The sequence below is a fragment of the Phocoena sinus genome, chromosome 8 (assembly GCF_008692025.1).
Source record: "Phocoena sinus isolate mPhoSin1 chromosome 8, mPhoSin1.pri, whole genome shotgun sequence".
Classification (NCBI taxonomy): domain Eukaryota; kingdom Metazoa; phylum Chordata; class Mammalia; order Artiodactyla; family Phocoenidae; genus Phocoena; species Phocoena sinus.
In genome coordinates, this window is record NC_045770.1 from 55,918,155 (window position 1) to 55,933,890 (window position 15,736).

The 15,736-nt window shown below is 57.3% G+C and overlaps 1 protein-coding gene across 3 annotated transcripts; it reads left to right on the plus strand.

The window, feature by feature from the left end:
* Positions 1-222: 222 nt before the first annotated feature.
* LRRC32 (leucine rich repeat containing 32) lies at positions 223-13,699 on the plus strand. Of its 3 annotated transcripts, none has more exons than XM_032640859.1 (4): positions 223-360; positions 4,143-4,183; positions 5,039-5,129; positions 9,449-13,699. In XM_032640859.1, the coding sequence occupies exons 3-4, from the start codon at positions 5,043-5,045 to the stop codon at positions 11,351-11,353; spliced, it is 1,992 nt and encodes a 663-aa protein (XP_032496750.1). In that variant the 5' UTR covers positions 223-360; positions 4,143-4,183; positions 5,039-5,042; the 3' UTR covers positions 11,354-13,699. The 3 variants fall into 3 exon arrangements, with proteins under 3 accessions (XP_032496750.1, XP_032496752.1, XP_032496751.1); XM_032640861.1 differs by lacking the exon at positions 4,143-4,183 and having other exon boundaries at positions 9,449-11,398; positions 13,393-13,526; XM_032640860.1 differs by lacking the exons at positions 223-360; positions 4,143-4,183 and adding an exon at positions 374-1,068.
* The last annotated feature ends 2,037 nt before the right edge of the window (positions 13,700-15,736 follow it).

Genomic DNA, 15,736 nt, shown 5'->3' on the forward strand with positions numbered 1-15,736 from the left:
CCTTTCATCCCGCCCACTTCGACCCGCCCCTTCCCAGTCCGGGTTTCAGCGTCAAGAAAAAGCTTCACCCCCTCGCGGGTTCCGGATAAACCGAGTCACACGGGGGCGTGCCGGCCCGGCGCTAGGACCCCGCGGCTGGGCCGAGGGGGGGGGCGTGGTGGGGCGGGTCGGCGGGAGAGGTATTTAAATTGGAGGCCGAGCTGCCCTCTCCCGGGTCCGGTTCCCGTGGGGCGGTGGAGCGGCCGTGCGCCTCCTCGGGCCGTGACCCCGGGGTCTGGCGCGGGGTGGGACGGGGAGGGCAGGTTTGCGCAAAATGTGCCGGGGCTGCCCGGGAGAGGAGCGGCGGCCGCGCTGAGCCAGGTAGGAGCCGCCCAGCGGGCGAGGCTGGCCGGCCCCCTCGGGGAACCGGCGGTCCCGCGCCCCTCTCGAGCACCCGGCGCGGAGCTGGTCTGGGACTAGTCCATCGAGACGCGGAACTTCAACAGTCCCCTCCCGCCACCGCCCCCTGCTTTGCGCGTGGAGCCAGGGTTGACTCCAGAAGTCTCCAAGGCTCCTAGCTCAGCGGATCTTTCCCGCGAAGGGCGAGGCAGGCGTTCCCATTTGACAGATGGGAAAACAAGCGCTAAAAGGCCAGCACTTGAGCAGGGAACACACAGCTAGTCAAGGGCAATTCGGGATTTGAATCTGGTCTGCTACTGCCCTCTGACCCTGGCCTGGCGTGAGTCTTCCCGTCCCACCGCACCAGATAGCCTGCCCATCTCTAGGGGCGGGGATGGGGGGGGTGGCACCCACCTCCCTCCAAGGAGCTCCGCAGCCAGCCTTCTTCATGGGTGGTAAGACGTGAGGGACCCCCACCCCCACCCTCAGCTGCCTGAAATTCCGCCATCACAGCCACATTCCTTTGGGTTAAGGTCTAATTCCCCCGTGGGATGCACATGTCTCCAGAATGGGGCTTGCCCTTAGTGATTCACTGCTGGCTGGGAACGTCCACAGCAGCTCTCCCAGGACCCCGCTCTGCCAGTGATCCAGGCTGAGAGGAGGGAGAGGAGCACCCTAGAGCCCAGCACTGTGAGCCTGTCTGCTGGGGTTGGGGGTTGGTTGGAGGGGGTTAGAGAGGGAGATCTTGGCCTGGTGTTGTGGAAACATTTGCTTTGGAGGCAGACAGGCTGGATTCTGATCCTGATTCTGCCATTTACTGCCTGTGTGACTTTGAGTAAGTCACCTCTCTGAGCCTTATTTTCCTCATGGACAAACTCTATAGGGGGCCGGCAGCTCAGCACGTGCTGGAGAAAACACAGCATTTGGGTCATACAGACCTGGAGCTAAATCCCAAAACACTTATGAGCTGGGTAACTATGGGGTAAGTCACTTCACCTTTCTGAGCCTCAGTGTTCTCATCTGTACAATGGAAATTATAGTAACTTCTTCACTGGCTTGTTGTGAGGATGAAATGAAGTGATATAGGTCAAGTGCTTAGAAGAGTATCTAACATCCTTAAACACTAGGGGTGGGCTTATTATGGTAGTAGGTGTTGCCCTCCGCCCCATTTCTCTCTCCCTCTCCCCACATTGTGCGCGCGCACACACGCACACACACGGATATTCTTTGGCACTTCTCCCCCCCAGTCAGTGTCCTAAGATGTCTCCTGCGTCCTCTTGCCTAGGCCACTTGTCTGCTGGCCTGGGGCCTCCCTCTTCAGCACTCCTTACCTCGCCTGGGCTGCTCAGCCCTGTGGGTTTGTCCCAGCTGGGAAAGACAATATGTGTCTAGGGTGCCTTCACAGCCATTCTCAGCTTGGTCATCACAACCATTGGGGTCAAACAGTGGCAAAACAGGAACCAGGCTGCTTGCCCTACAGATGGGACACTGAGACCCTGAAAGCTTAAGGGACTTGCCCCAGGGAGCAGGGCTGGTGGGCAGTAGAGTCTGGGTGGGAGCCTGGGTCTCAATTATCCCAATCGTCCCTCTTGAGAGCGAGTAACCCTCAAATTCTCCACACTGTGTCTAGGGCACTGCTCAAGGGTGTCCACTGCCGAGGGGCCCCTTTCTGTTAGATGGCAGGGTGGAGTTCCACGTGCTGCAGGGAGGGGCCCTCCTGGAGGCTCAGATGCTCACCTCAGGGATAGAGTGGAATTTGGCAGGCAGGGGAGGGGGAAACGAGTGCCCCTTTGGGCAGCAGTGCCCTCAGGTTCAGAACTAATCCAGGTCCTTCCTTATCCTCACCTCGCACTCACCACTCAGCCCTTTGCCGTGGACTGCTACTCCTCACTTTGCTGTTTGTTCAGTAGACTTTTAGTGAGCACCGCTTAATAGATCCCTGTTCTCACAGAATAAGAAATAAACGATCGGGAAATGATCAATGAGAGGAAAACAATAAAACACGTGCAGATCTGGGCAAGAGCATTCCAGGTGGAGGGAGCAGCAAGGGCAGAGGCCCTGAGGCAAGAATGCACTTGCTGTGTTTGAGGGATGGTGAGAAAGCTAGAATTTGGTGAGGGAAGAGCACACGGTAGATGGAGTCAGAGAGGAGATTGTATAAGCTTCGATTTTATGGGAGGTTTTCAAGCAGTGAGATTCATGATCTGATGCATGATTTAGAGACATCACTCATGCTGCCACGCTTAGGATGGACTAAAAGAGGTCAGGTTGTTGCCGGGGTCGAGGCCCAGGGTCGTGATGGTGCCTCAGTCTGTGGCAGTGATGGAGGAGGGAGGTAGGCAGATCCAGAGTCTGTGTTTTAGGGAAAGCAGACAGAACCCGCGGATGGGGGGAAGGAGTGTGGCAGGGAGGTGAAGGGAGAGTCCAGGAGAAAAACTGCTCTCACTAGCGTCACCATGTCACCGAGGCGCCTCAGGTCAATTCTCAGCGCCTTCCCCAGCCTGCACAGTGTAAGATGGTTCCCAGAGGAGAGTGAGGCCCCTCTGCCCTGGGGGCACTTCCCATGGTGGTGGTGGTGCAGGGCGGGGGGTGGGGGGGTGGTAAAGGGGAGGGAACCACGGAGTGATGAAGTGCTCGGTGCCAATATATAGCCCAGACTTGGGAAACCAGAGAAGGCTTCTTGGAGGAGGTGACATCTAGGCTGAGAACCAAAGGATGAGGGGGTATTCAGCACAAGAGAGGGGAGGAAGTGAGGGTTTGGGGCAGTGGAAAGATGCTCAGAGAACTGAAGGAAATAATGAGGCTTCCAGAACACAGAGTGGAAGAAGGGACAGTGAGAAATGAAGCTGGAGAGAAGAGCTGGCTGGGCAGGGAGCACTCCCCAAGGGCCTCGAAGCCCCGCTGAGGGGTTTCCACTCAGTTCTGAGTACACTAGCATTCAAAAGGGTGGTGATGTTCTGCTTTTTAAACAGCAGAACAAAATTTCCTGTGAAAACCCAACCTGTAATGCAGGTGAGAGGAGGACATCTGTGGGGCAGGGGGTCCATGGCCCCGGGGGAACCCAGGGAACAGGGCTTAAAAGACACGGCTCGGCTCGGGCCTTTGCCTGTTTGAACCAGAAAGGACCTCAGGGCACCCACCTTCATTTAAAATTCATAGCAAGGATGTTTATGGGTTCTAACAGTAAAGACTCAGCCATAAAGGTTCTATAAATGCCTCTTCCAAAACATCCCTCAGAGTCACAATTCAGCACTTACTTATTGATCACCTGCAGGAGACCTTATAGTGTAGAGGTTAAGGGCACAGACCCAGGAGCCCGACTTCCTGGGCCTGCCACTTGTTAGCTGTGTGACCTTGGGCATGTTGCTTAATTTCTCTGAGCCTCAGTTTTCCTGTATGCACAGTAGGAATGGTGATCATGGAACCAAGTCGTTGAATTATTGGAAAGATTAAATGAGTTCATACATGTAAAGTGTCAAGAAGAGTGCCTGGTGCATAATGAGGGCTCTGTAAGTGGCATAGAATATGTCTCATTTGATCTTTAACAAAACTTCAAGGTTGGCATTAGCCTCAGAAGAGGAAACTGAGGCTCAGAGAGGTGAAGTGACTTGTACAAAGTCACACAGCAGGTAAGTGGAGGAGACAGAGGGAGCAGTCTGGTGTGGGTGACTGGGTCCAGTGCTCTTGGAGGGCATTATGTGTCTCTCCTTGTTAATGTTTTGTATGTATTATGGTCTCTTCTGTGCCTTTATTTGTGTCCCCAGTTCCCAGGACAGAACCAGACAAGAGGAGGCATTCAGTAAAGGTGTGAGTGAATGAATGAATGAATGAATGAAATTGATGGATTGAGCTGTGTATTCCTAGTACTTGGCCCAGGTTCTCAGTGAATGAGCCCCTAGCAGCACTGGGATGTGACCCTCCTGAGGGCTTTGTGGTCCCCCTCAACCTCAGCCCCGCTGCTCATAGAGAGAAGGGCTGGCCCAGCATGCCTGGGTGTCCCACTGTGTGGGCGGTGGCTTCAGTGAAAGTTAAGGGCCTGGCAGCCTGTTCCTGGGGAAGTCCACAGCCCACAGTGCTGGGGGCAGGGCAGGCCTCCTGGCGGGGCTTCCTGTCAAGGCTCCAGGCCCAACCTTCAAACAATGGCAGGGACTCGACAACCAGAAAATCAAAAGAGAAAGGGCAAAATAAAGGTCTGCGGGTGGGGGGATTGAGGAATACCGTTTGGGGCTTGAAGAGCTAGGAGGGGAGGACCTGCTTGTGGCCTGGGTGGAACTGGAGTCAGAGGCCTAGCTCCCCACCTCACCCCACCCCAGCCCTGAGCTTGGCCAGGGCAGCCCTTAGGGTCCCTCTCCCTCCTGCTCACCTCCTCCAGGCTGTCTTCCAGGTAGGGTCTTTTGAAACCCAAATCTGACCATGTCACCCACTGCTTAAAAACTCTTGTCCAGGGTAATGGCCTAGCTCCTTGGCCTGGCACTGAAGGCCCTTTGTGATGGGCTGCAGCCCTTTTTCCCATCTCCTTCACAAGGTGCCCCATTTACAGCACCTTTGGTCCAGCTACAGCTGCGGTCTGGGGTTCCCTGAGGGCAGGTACAGACAGGAAGGAGCGGTGGGAAGGAGCCTATGGTCTTACAGCCTTCCCCTTTCCTCCTGCCCTGTGCAGAGCCATGAGCCACCGGATCCTGCTGCTTCTGGCCGTGCTGACCCTGGGCCTGGCTACCTCCCAACACCGAGACAAGGTGCCCTGTAAGAAGGTAAGAAGCTCTGCCTAGGCAGGGAGGACTCCCTGTCTCCCCCTACCCCCTGCCCGGGGGTGTCCTACTGCCCCAGCCCCAGAAGCCAGAGGCTAGAGGGGTCAGAAAAGGAAGGGGAATGCATTTAATGCCTTTAAACCTTGCATTTAATGAGCACCTACTAGAATGCTTAAATGCCTTGTTTACTGTTAATCCTGCTGGGTAAGCACCATTATTCCAATTTTATAGAGTTGGAAACTGAGGCTTGGAGAAGTTAGGTAACTTGTCCAAGGTCATTCAACTAGGGCCAATATTGGACTCTATCCCTTCAAGCTGCCCCCAAAGGGCAGTGGGTCTAGCTGGCTGACGAGGCATAGGTATATGTGTGGGGAATTTGGAGTGGGCATCTGGGAAAGGGTCTTCTGTACTAGGCCCCTTCGGGGGACGAATCCCCTTTCCTAACTGGGGTCCTTAACTCGAGCCCATCTGCCACATCTCTGCTGTGATGCCTCTCACTTATTAGTGCCAGGGTCAAATGCTGCCTTCTCCAGGAAGCTTCCCCTGACCCCTTCCAGGCCGACCTGGTTCTGTTTGATCCCTTTTGGGGCCCCCACAGCCCTAAGCTTCCTTCCATCTCAATATTGAGTGCATAGGGTAGTTGCTGAATGGTCCACACCTGTCTCAGCTACCAGACCAAGAGCTTCTCAAGGGCAGCGACCAGGTTTGATTCACTTTGTTCCATTTTTCTGCCAGGAGTCAGGGAGACTAGCCCTGAGGTTACTGTGACCCTGTGGGGTACAGAGAAAAGGAACCCTCTATGTCCACTCGTAAGGCTGGGCAATCATTGAAGTCAAAACCAGAGCTTGTGCTGGGGAAGGGACTGGCCCTCCAGTGGCCCCACCTGGCCCTGGGACTGGAAGCTTACGGCACAAGATCGGCAGCTGCTCTTGGAGGCTGGATGAGATGGCAGCCAGGGCCCTGCACCCCTTCCCTGGGGTTTGCAGTGTCCTGCTGTTGCCACCTCACTTCTTACTCCTTGGAGCCCTTCTGGGATTCCAAGCACCCAGAATAACAGGCAGAGAAGGCCTCAGACGTCACCAAATGCAGCCCCACATCCACCTGGGGCAATAGACTCAGAGAGATAAAGGGTCTGGGCCACCCAACAGGCAGAGGGGAACTGGGTGGGCTTTGGATTTGGGGCAAATGAGGTAACAGGCAGGAAAGCAATTTCTGAACTCCCATGGAAGCGGTTTTGATGCTTTTCAAAAGAGTAAAAATGAATTGCCACGTGCCGAGGGCTAACAAGGGGCCTGCTCCACGCTAAGGGCTTTCTCTCATTTTATGAGAGAAAACTCTTCTTTTCAGCCAAGGAAGCCAAGGCTGGGAGAAGAGATGTGACCCACAAGGTCATACTGATAGGAGGTAACAGAGCCAAGATTCGAACCCATCTCTCCCGAGCTCATGCTGTCCACTGCCGGGTAACTCTCCCTACCCTGCTTTCCTTCTATGTGCAGGTGGTAAAATGGTGATGAGTGACACCCTCTTCCCTCTAAAAAAAAAAAAAAAAAAGCTGGACAGTGGAGTCCTGGCATACCAGAGAGTAGACAGGGGGTCATCGGGGAAGCTCTGAACTTGATTAAGGGCTGATGCCCCCGAGACCCCTCCCCAAATAAGTCACTCAGCTTGGAGCTCAGGGAGTGGTGGGTACCCGACAAATGGGGTTCTGAGAGCTGCCCACGCCTTCAAGCTCCTTCCTAGACTGGACTGGAGAGCTGGGCAGCCCTGCCTTGTGCCTTGTAGCAGTCCCTCTGGGCCTCTGTGACAGGGGTCCTGGGCGCTGGGCAGAAAGCAGGATTAGGTGCTGGACTTGGCCAGCTTGTGTCCCGGCTCAGCTCTCAGGAGCTGGTACCCCAGGGAGCCTTTGAGTATTGCCTCTGGGGTGAAACGGGGTGTGGGCTTGCAGGTGGGTTAAGCCCCATCCCCCAACACACACTGTGTTTGTGTTCATTTGCTGTTTCTTCTTTAATCAGGATGGTTTGCGGAGCTGAGGATACGGATAGGGAGGCTGTGCCCAGTGGCCCCAGCTGGCAGAGACGGTTGTGAGGGAGGAAGGGGCACAGAGCCAAGCAGGTCTGGCAGGGTGGCCGGGGTGGGATTCCAGTTTGCATGGGTGCCCAACTGCAGGGGTGTCCTCGGGCCTCTGAGTAGGGCAGTACCGTGGAGCTGGAAGCCGCATGGAGCTGGAAGAGTCGCACTGCCTGATGGAGGGCAGTCCGTTCCTCTCCCCCCACCCGCCCCCCGCTTCACCTTGAAGCTCTTGGGAGGAAGCTGAGAGCTGGGCCAGGCGGGGAACACCCAGGCTGGTGTTCCTGCCCTGTCGGCTCAGCCACTGACTCGCTGTGACCTCGTGCAGGTCACTGCCATCTTTAGGCTCAGTCTCCCCATCTGGGAAGTGGGTGGGCTGGACCCTTTTTGCTCTAACGGTCTTTGACTCTAGTCTGAATATATTCATCATCTCTTTTCTTTTCCTTTCAGAAAGGCGATTCAGTTAATCCCTCAGACTTTTACTAAGGTCATGATGTCTGTGACTCTTTCATTCACTGAAAAATATACTGAGCACTTTCTATGGCCCAGGTCCACAGTAGTCCCTCAGTCAAACCCTGTTTGCCCTGAACTTACTGTCTAGCAGGTCTGCACACAAACAGTCACAATTCAGGGGGCCAAAGCTATGAGAGAGGAAGCACAGGGGCTGTGAGAGCCCAGAGGAGGCCCCGACCTGCCCGGCAGTCAGGGAAGGCTTCCAGGTGGAGGAGACCTTGGAGCTCAGCATACAGAGTTCACCATGCTGATCTGGTTGGGAAGAACATAACCAGCACAGGGAACAGCAAGGAGGAGGCCCAGAGGTGGGTGTGGGAGGGCACAGTGGGCAGTGGGCAGGTGTGGGCTGGGCTGGAGTGGGTTGGGAGGAAAGGGGGCAGGTCAGCAGGGGCCACAGACAGCCCTGAACTCTGCTGAGGGTGCTGGACTTTGCCCGGAAGGGGTTTAAGCCGAGGGCAGCACGGTCAGAGTGGAGTTTTTGAACGGTTGCCATGCATTTGGCTGGCGGAAAGGGGTCAGTGGAGACAGAGAGGCCAGGGCGGAGTGGGCCTGAGCTTGGTGGTTATGGAAGCCAGAGCCTTCGCTGGGAAAGGCTGGGGTTCCTGGTGTGTGGGAAAAGACAGAGGGAGATTGCATCTCCACGGAAAGAATTCTGACCCCTGAAGGCACATGTGATGGAGGGACAAAAGTGGGGTCTTTGGTTGTTAAGAGACTGGGGTTCAAAAGCCAGCTCTGTTCCTCACCAGCTGGATGATTCTGGGGCCTCCCTTCCCCTCTCTAACCTTGGGTTTCTTAAAGAGGGGTGCTCAGATTTGATGGGCAGGCTATTGTGAAGATCCAGTGAGACCAGGGGTCTGAAAATGCGAAATAAAATATAAAATGCTGAATGGGTGCTGGGGAAGGATGAGTTACATTCTGGATAAGAAACCAGAGTGGTAATGTGACACAGCAAAATCAGTCTTGTCATCAAAGAATGTGGGTTGAGACTCTGGTCATCTTTTCTTGCCCCCTACCCCATCTCCAGGGGCCCATCTGGACTGGACCATGCAAAGTGAAGCCACTGGTGGGGGTGGGGGCAGCAGCAGAACGAGGTCATCTGGTGAGTGTCAGCAAGGAAGGCAGGCTCTGGGACCCGAGCTCTGCCCCGTGGAGTGAGGGCTTGAATGAGACCTGAGGGTGAGAGTCCAAAATTAACACCGATGACAGGAGTGCAAATAGCATTTTCCCCTTTTGGAAACATTTCTCCCAAAGTGGTTTCTAGTAGAACATCAGCTGGGTAAATTTAACTCTCCGGGTCCATGGAAGGAAACTGGGATGTGGAACCAGGAGGCCTGGGTCCCAGCTGGCCCCGCTCCTCACTGGCTCTGGGGCACTCTAGGTGATACATGGCTTAGTGTCCTCTAAAATGGGGTAATAATCAGTATAGAGTATTTTGTTAGTGCATTTGTCCTTCTATCTGTCTATCATCTCTCTGTCTGTCTACCAATCAAAGCTTCCTTGAGTCCCTCCCTGATGCCAGCACCACCGTACTGGGTACTGGAGACAGGGAGCAGAGTAGGGGTCATGCAGACATGGGGTGATTAGGCCGGGGGGGAGGACGGCGAGCACGCTGGGAGGACGGAGGAGAGGCCTGGCCAGGCCTGGTGGCGGCTCCAGTCATACTTCCTAGAGGCACGTGTCTGGTTGCCCCTCCTACAGCACCCACTAATGCCCGCTGCTCTCCCTGCCCTCCGCCTCCCCAGGTGGACAAGGAAGTCTTGTGCCGGGGCCTTGGCCTACTCCAGGTCCCCTCGGTGCTCCCACGGGACATTGAGGTCCTCGACCTGTCTGGGAACCAGCTGCGGAGCATCCTGGCCTCGCCCCTGGGCTTCTACACAGCGCTTCTTCACCTGGACCTGAGCGCCAACGAGATTAGCTTCCTCCAGCCAGGGGTCTTCCAGGCCCTGCCCCACCTGGAGCACCTCAACCTGGCCCACAACCGCCTGGCGGTGGGCACGGCGCTGAGCACTGGGGGTCTGGGTCCCCTGCCACACCTGATGTCCCTGGACCTGTCTGGCAACAGCCTGTACAGTGGCCTGGCGGAGCGGCTGCTGGCGGAGGCGCCCGCCCTGCGCAGCCTCTCGCTGGCGGAGAACAGCCTGACGCGCCTGGGCCGCCACACCTTCTGGGGCACGCCCGCGCTCGAGCGGCTGGACCTTCACAGCAACGTGCTGATGGACATCGAGGACGGAGCCTTCGAGGCCCTGCCCCACCTGGCACACCTCAACCTCTCCAGGAACTCCCTCACCTGCATCTCTGACTTCAGCCTCCAGCAGCTGCGGGTCCTAGACCTGAGCTGCAACAGTATTGAGGCCTTTCAGACAGCCCCGGAGCCCCGGGCCCAGTATCAGCTCGCCTGGCTCGACCTGCGGGAGAACAAACTGCTCCACTTCCCCGACCTGGCCGCACTTCCGAGACTCATTTACCTGAACGTGTCTAACAACCTCATCCGCCTCCCTGCGGGGCCGCCCCAGGGCGGCGAGGGCCTTCACGCGCCTTCCGAGGGCTGGTCCGCCTTGCCCTTCTCTAACCCCGGCCGCAACGCCAGCACCCAGCCCCTGTCTCAGCTCTTGAATCTGGATCTGAGCTACAATGAGATTGAGCTCGTCCCCGAGGGCTTTCTTGAGCACCTGACTTCCCTGCGCTTCCTGAACCTCAGCCGGAACTGCTTGCGGGCCTTTGAGGCCCGGCGCGTGGGCTCCCTGCCTTGCCTCGCACTCCTAGACATGAGCCACAATGCGCTGGAGACGCTGGAGCTGGGTGCCAGGGCCCTGGGGTCTCTGCAGACGTTGCTCCTACAGGACAACGCCCTGCGGGACCTGCCCCCCTACACCTTCGCTGGCCTGGCCAGCCTGCAGAGGCTCAACCTGCAGGGGAACCGGGTCAAACCCTGTGGGGGCCCAGGTGAGCCTGGACCCGCAGGCTGTGTGGCCTTCTCTGGCGTCTCCTCCCTCCGCGTCCTGAACCTGGCGGACAATGAGATGGAGACGCTCCGGGCAGGTGCCTTCCTCCACACTCCACTGACCGAGCTGGACCTCTCCGCCAACCCTGGGCTGGATGTGGCCACAGGGGCCTTGGCAGGCCTGGAGGGCTCCCTGGAGGTGCTGGCCTTGCAGGGCAACGGGCTGGCCGTCCTGCAGGTGGACCTGCCCTGCTTCAGCTGCCTCAAGCGGCTCAATCTGGCAGAGAACCGCCTGAGCCGCCTGCCTACCTGGACGCAGGCTGTGTCCTTGGAGGTGCTGGACCTAAGGAACAACAGCTTCAGCCTCCTGCCAGGCAGTGCCATGGGCGGCCTGGAGACCAGCCTGCGGCGCCTCTACCTGCAGGGGAACCCCCTCAGCTGCTGTGGCAACGGCTGGCTGGCGGCCCAGCTGCACCAGGGCCGTGTGGACGTGGACGCCACCCAGGACCTGATCTGCCGCTTCGGCTCCCAGGAGGAGGTGTCCCTGAGTCACGTGCGTCCTGAGGACTGTGAGAAGGGGGGGCTCAAGAACGTCAACCTCATCATCATCCTCACCTTCGCCCTGGTGTGTGCCATCCTTCTCACCACGCTGGCCACCTGCTGCTGTGTCCGCCGACAGAAGTTCAACCAACAGTACAAAGCCTAGAGAGGCTGGGGGCTACAGACCAGCTCTGTCGGGGGACGCTGCCAGGTCAGTGGGGGAGCCAGAGGCACGAAGAAGGGTGGGGACTGACCCAAGATTACCCAGTGAGCCAGGATCCAAGAACCCTGGTCTCTCAGTCCCAGCCCAGGGCTCCTTTTCCCTGTATCCTGCTGCATCAGTAGTGACTCACTTCACAGGGCACACGTGTGGTCCAGCTGTGGAAGCTGGAAGATGGGCAGCTTGCAGGAGTGACAGAGTGTAAGGTTGACCCATCGGATCAACACATCTTCACCAGGCATCTGTTTTGTGCCACACCCTGCCCTGGGCACTGGGGACGCCAGGGAATGAGACACATCCCTGCCCTCAGCATCGCCCAGTCTGGGTGGGGAGGTGGTTGCGGTGACCACACAGAGTGTGGAAGCCAGGGCTCCAAAGCTCTGCAGCCCCAGCTGGCTGAGTGTGGATGGTCCTGCCCCTGCTGGGCCAGGGTAAGAGAGAGGCAATGCCGACCAAGAGGATTTGTCTGAGAGATGTCCAAGCAGACTGTTCGTCACATCTTCTGATAATGACTTTCTGCTTCTCTGGAACATAAAAAGCTTGTGACCGGAAGAGAGCTGGAGCCACTTGAGTAAGGCTTGGATCCAGTGCTATTAGGCGGGCTGTGGCAGCTCCAGCAGGGCCTGGTTAAGAGGCGGTCTCCCTGGGCTCCAGCCCAGCACTGGACCATTCCGTTTCCTGCTCCGGGCAGGCTCTTTCCCTACCTGGCACTGTCGTGTTGCACACACCGGCCAAGATACTGCCCTAGCCCCCCTACTCCCTGCCCAGGCCCCCTGCTCCATCCCAGTCTCACCCTGGCTGGTGAGCCAGGAGTAAGAACCTTAGGTATCTGGTTCTGTTTTGCACCACACTTGGCAGTGGTGACAAACCCAAGCCTGCACCTGCCTCTTTATGACAACCCTCTGAGGTTGGTATTTTATCCCATTTTACAAGAGGCTCCAAAAGTCTCCCTCCAGGGACCTCCAGCTAAGAAATGCCAGAACTGAGCTCCAGACTCACATCCTCCTGAGTCCAGAGCCTGAGCTTGGCCACTGCAGGGGCTGCAGGCTGTTAGACGGACAGGAACAAGGCCCGGGAGCGTCCTGTGCCGTGCACACCCACCCGCTCCTCTCCCTCCTCTCTCCCAGGCGGGCAGAGAGAAGATGGGCAGCCACAGGCCCTCTCCTCCTTCTGTGCCTCATTTTCCCTTCTTCCCTCATTTGCAGACTAGGCGGGCTCTCCTTTTTCTCTTCTTGCTCTTGCGTGCCCTCCTTCCCTCTCCCTCCTTTGAGCATAGCCTGGACTTTGAAACCATTGAGTCCAACCTCCCTGTTGCACAGATAGGGAGGCTAAGACTGAGGAAGAGAATGGGACTTGCTCAGAGCTGCACAGGTCAGTGGCAGAGCCTGTGAAACAAGGTGGATTCAGACCTCATTGAGGGGGTGTGGGGGGAGTGCTTGGTGGTTGGACCTGAATGGTTTCCTTCTCTCTCAGCTGTCACATCACAAGGTGATGCTGGCTCCAAACTCTCTTACTAGTCCTCATCATGCAGGGACTTTTTTTTCCCCTAGAAAAATGGATAGAAAAATCCCATCCAGGGGCTTCCCTGGTGGCTCAGTGGTTGAGAGTCAGCCTGCCAATGCAGGGGACGCGGGTTCGTGCCCCGGTCTGGGAGGATCCCACATGCCGCGGAGCGGCTGGGCCCGTGGGCCATGGCTGCTGAGCCTGTGCGTCCAGAGCCTGTGCTCCGCAACGGGAGCGGCCACAACAGCGAGAGGCCCACGTACCGCTAAAAAAAAAAAAAAAAAATCCCATCCAGATATAACCCCCTGTTTCTCATACGCATGAAATCGTGGGCCGTCTGGGAAGAAAGGAAGCCCTGGGATTAACCCCGGGACCCTGTGTCATTGTCTTCACCCTAGTGCTTGGCCCGCACTCAGGCTCACGATGGTGCTCGGTAAAGTGTGAGTTGATGAAAATGCCCCTCTCTCCACCCCATTTTACAGATGAGAAAACTGAGGCCCAGAGCGGGTCGAGGACTCAGGGAGTCAACGGCAGAGCCGGGGCTAGAGCCTGGTGGCGAGTGGGGCAGCCGGTGGGTCCAGTTCTGTTTGGGATCATGACCACAGGTGCTCACTGCAAACACTCTTCCTCAGGTCTGGAGGGCAAGGTGTGGGCCCCTCCATGCCTGATCTTTGAGAACACTACACAATGCTGCTCTCACTCCCCAGGACCCAGGCTACAACCCAGGCCTCGGGGCCAGCTCTTTGTGTAACCCACGTGAATGTATTAAAAAATGATTTTGGAGAAACAGTGCAGCCTGCCGGCCTCCTCCTTGCTGCGGGTAATCATTGCGTCCACTTGAACCCTGCCCTCCTCTACTTCCCTTCCAGCCGTTGAAGCCTCATGGCAAACCCCTGGGGAGACAGGCTGAGGACCGCTGGGTGGGAGACTGAGGCTCTGGGTCATCATCATCCTGGACCTGGGTGCCTCAGCCTCCATCGTGTCCCTGCCACACCTCTGTCCCCTCACACTCAGCAAACCCCACTCCCCACCCACCACTGAGAAAAGTGACTTCCAGCAGGAGCCGCTGAGCACCCTTCCCTCCTCTGCAGCTCCATTTTCTCTCTTTCCTCTCCTCCAGCCTTTCCTCTCTGTTTGCTTCTTCCTCTCAGACTTCAGCTGTGCTCAAGTCTTGCCCATCTTACGAGCAGTAAGGAGACCCTTAAGCCACTTTCCCCTTTCCTTTCCCTGCTTCATGGGTAAACTTCTAGGGAAAGTAGCTTCCTCTCCCTCCCCTCCATCCTAACCCATCCCAGGCCGCCTCCAGCAGTCCCCCTCCCCGCCCCCCCAGCTGAGGTCACCGAGCTGCGGGGCCCCTCGCCTCTATCGCCCCCTCAGCACATTCGCCCGACATCTAGGACCCTAGGTGCCCTCCTCTCAGGCTCCGCTCCGCGCTCATCATCAGAATGGCGATCAGCAGGGCGCTTCTCTCAGGAATGCCATCACCCTCACTGACTTAGCCACCCCATCGCTTTGACAATGCCCACATCTCTGTCTCCAGCCCCAGCCCCTCCTGAGCATCCAGCCCCGATACCCTGACACCCAGAGGTCTCCCCAGCTAGAGAGTTAAAGGTCTCCCAGGGGCTGGAGGATTGAGAGTGAGCGGCCAGGCTGCAGTTCAAGGTTGAACTTGGAAGAACCAAGAGGGGCCAGAAGAAGAGCATGCGTGGTTCTTAGAAGGGGGTTGGAGGGTGAGGGTGTGGGCTGTGGACTCTGGGGGAGGGGACAAGAGCCACCTCACCTGGGGTGGGGGTGGGAGTCAGGCAACAGGCTGAGACAGATTCTAGAGGGCAGGGAGTGGTCCCCCTGGTCTCCCACTTTGCAGCCCCTCGTGCTTGTCTTCATGTGGCCCCACCTCCCGTTCTCAGCTGCCTGACACCCAGACATCACCCCCTTTGCAGGTGCCAACCTTCTCTTCTCCACCTCCTCTCCCACAGGCTCCAGCTCCGCCTCCCCTATCCGCAAGCGTCCTGGAGATTTCTCCAGCCCAGCTTCCTCCCTGGCTGTGACCTCTCACCTCCCAGTTGCTGCTCCCAGCTCCTACTCTCCAAAGGAAAAACTGAAATGCCTATTTCATGGATGGGGCTAGGCGGTGAGAGGGTATGTGACGCAATGCCCTGGCACACAGTAGGTGCTGCCCGAAGGCCTGCAGGAGGGCAGTAGCATGGGCTAAGCTCAACCCAGGGCTCTGGGAACCTGGGAGCCCACCAGGCCCCTAACCCCTTTTCCTGGCAAACAGGGGAGTTTGCTCACCTGACCAAGACCCCCAGCAAGGCAGAAATTCCTGTTTTCAGCCGAACATGGACACAGCTGCCAACTAGGTCATCGGAGCATCCAGCAAGTTCCAGGGCGAGAGGATGCCCTTGCACAGCCCCTGTCACGGACAGACTGTGGTGTCAGGTCACCTGGCTCACCCAATCCACGAGGCCGGGTGGGATGAGAGGAAGCCGGCATCCCTGGCCCACCAGATGCCTCCCCTGGTCAGTTCCCTGTGCTGGCACAATCCCCCAGGATCCAGGATCCACAGTCTGCTTTCTGTGCCCCTGTTGTTTAGCAGCTCAGAGGCCCTGCAAGTCCGGGTCCCTGCGGCCCTCCATCTTCATCTCTCTCTGGCCACCTCCCACCTCCTATTTAGATCTGACAGTTATTGAGCACTTCCGGGTGGGCCCTGCGCTGAATACTTGATGTACACGGTCGTATATAATTCTAACACTCTTTGGAGAGATTTCTATTATTATCATCCTCACTTTAGAGAAACTGAGACTCAAGATGCCACAGCTGTCAAGT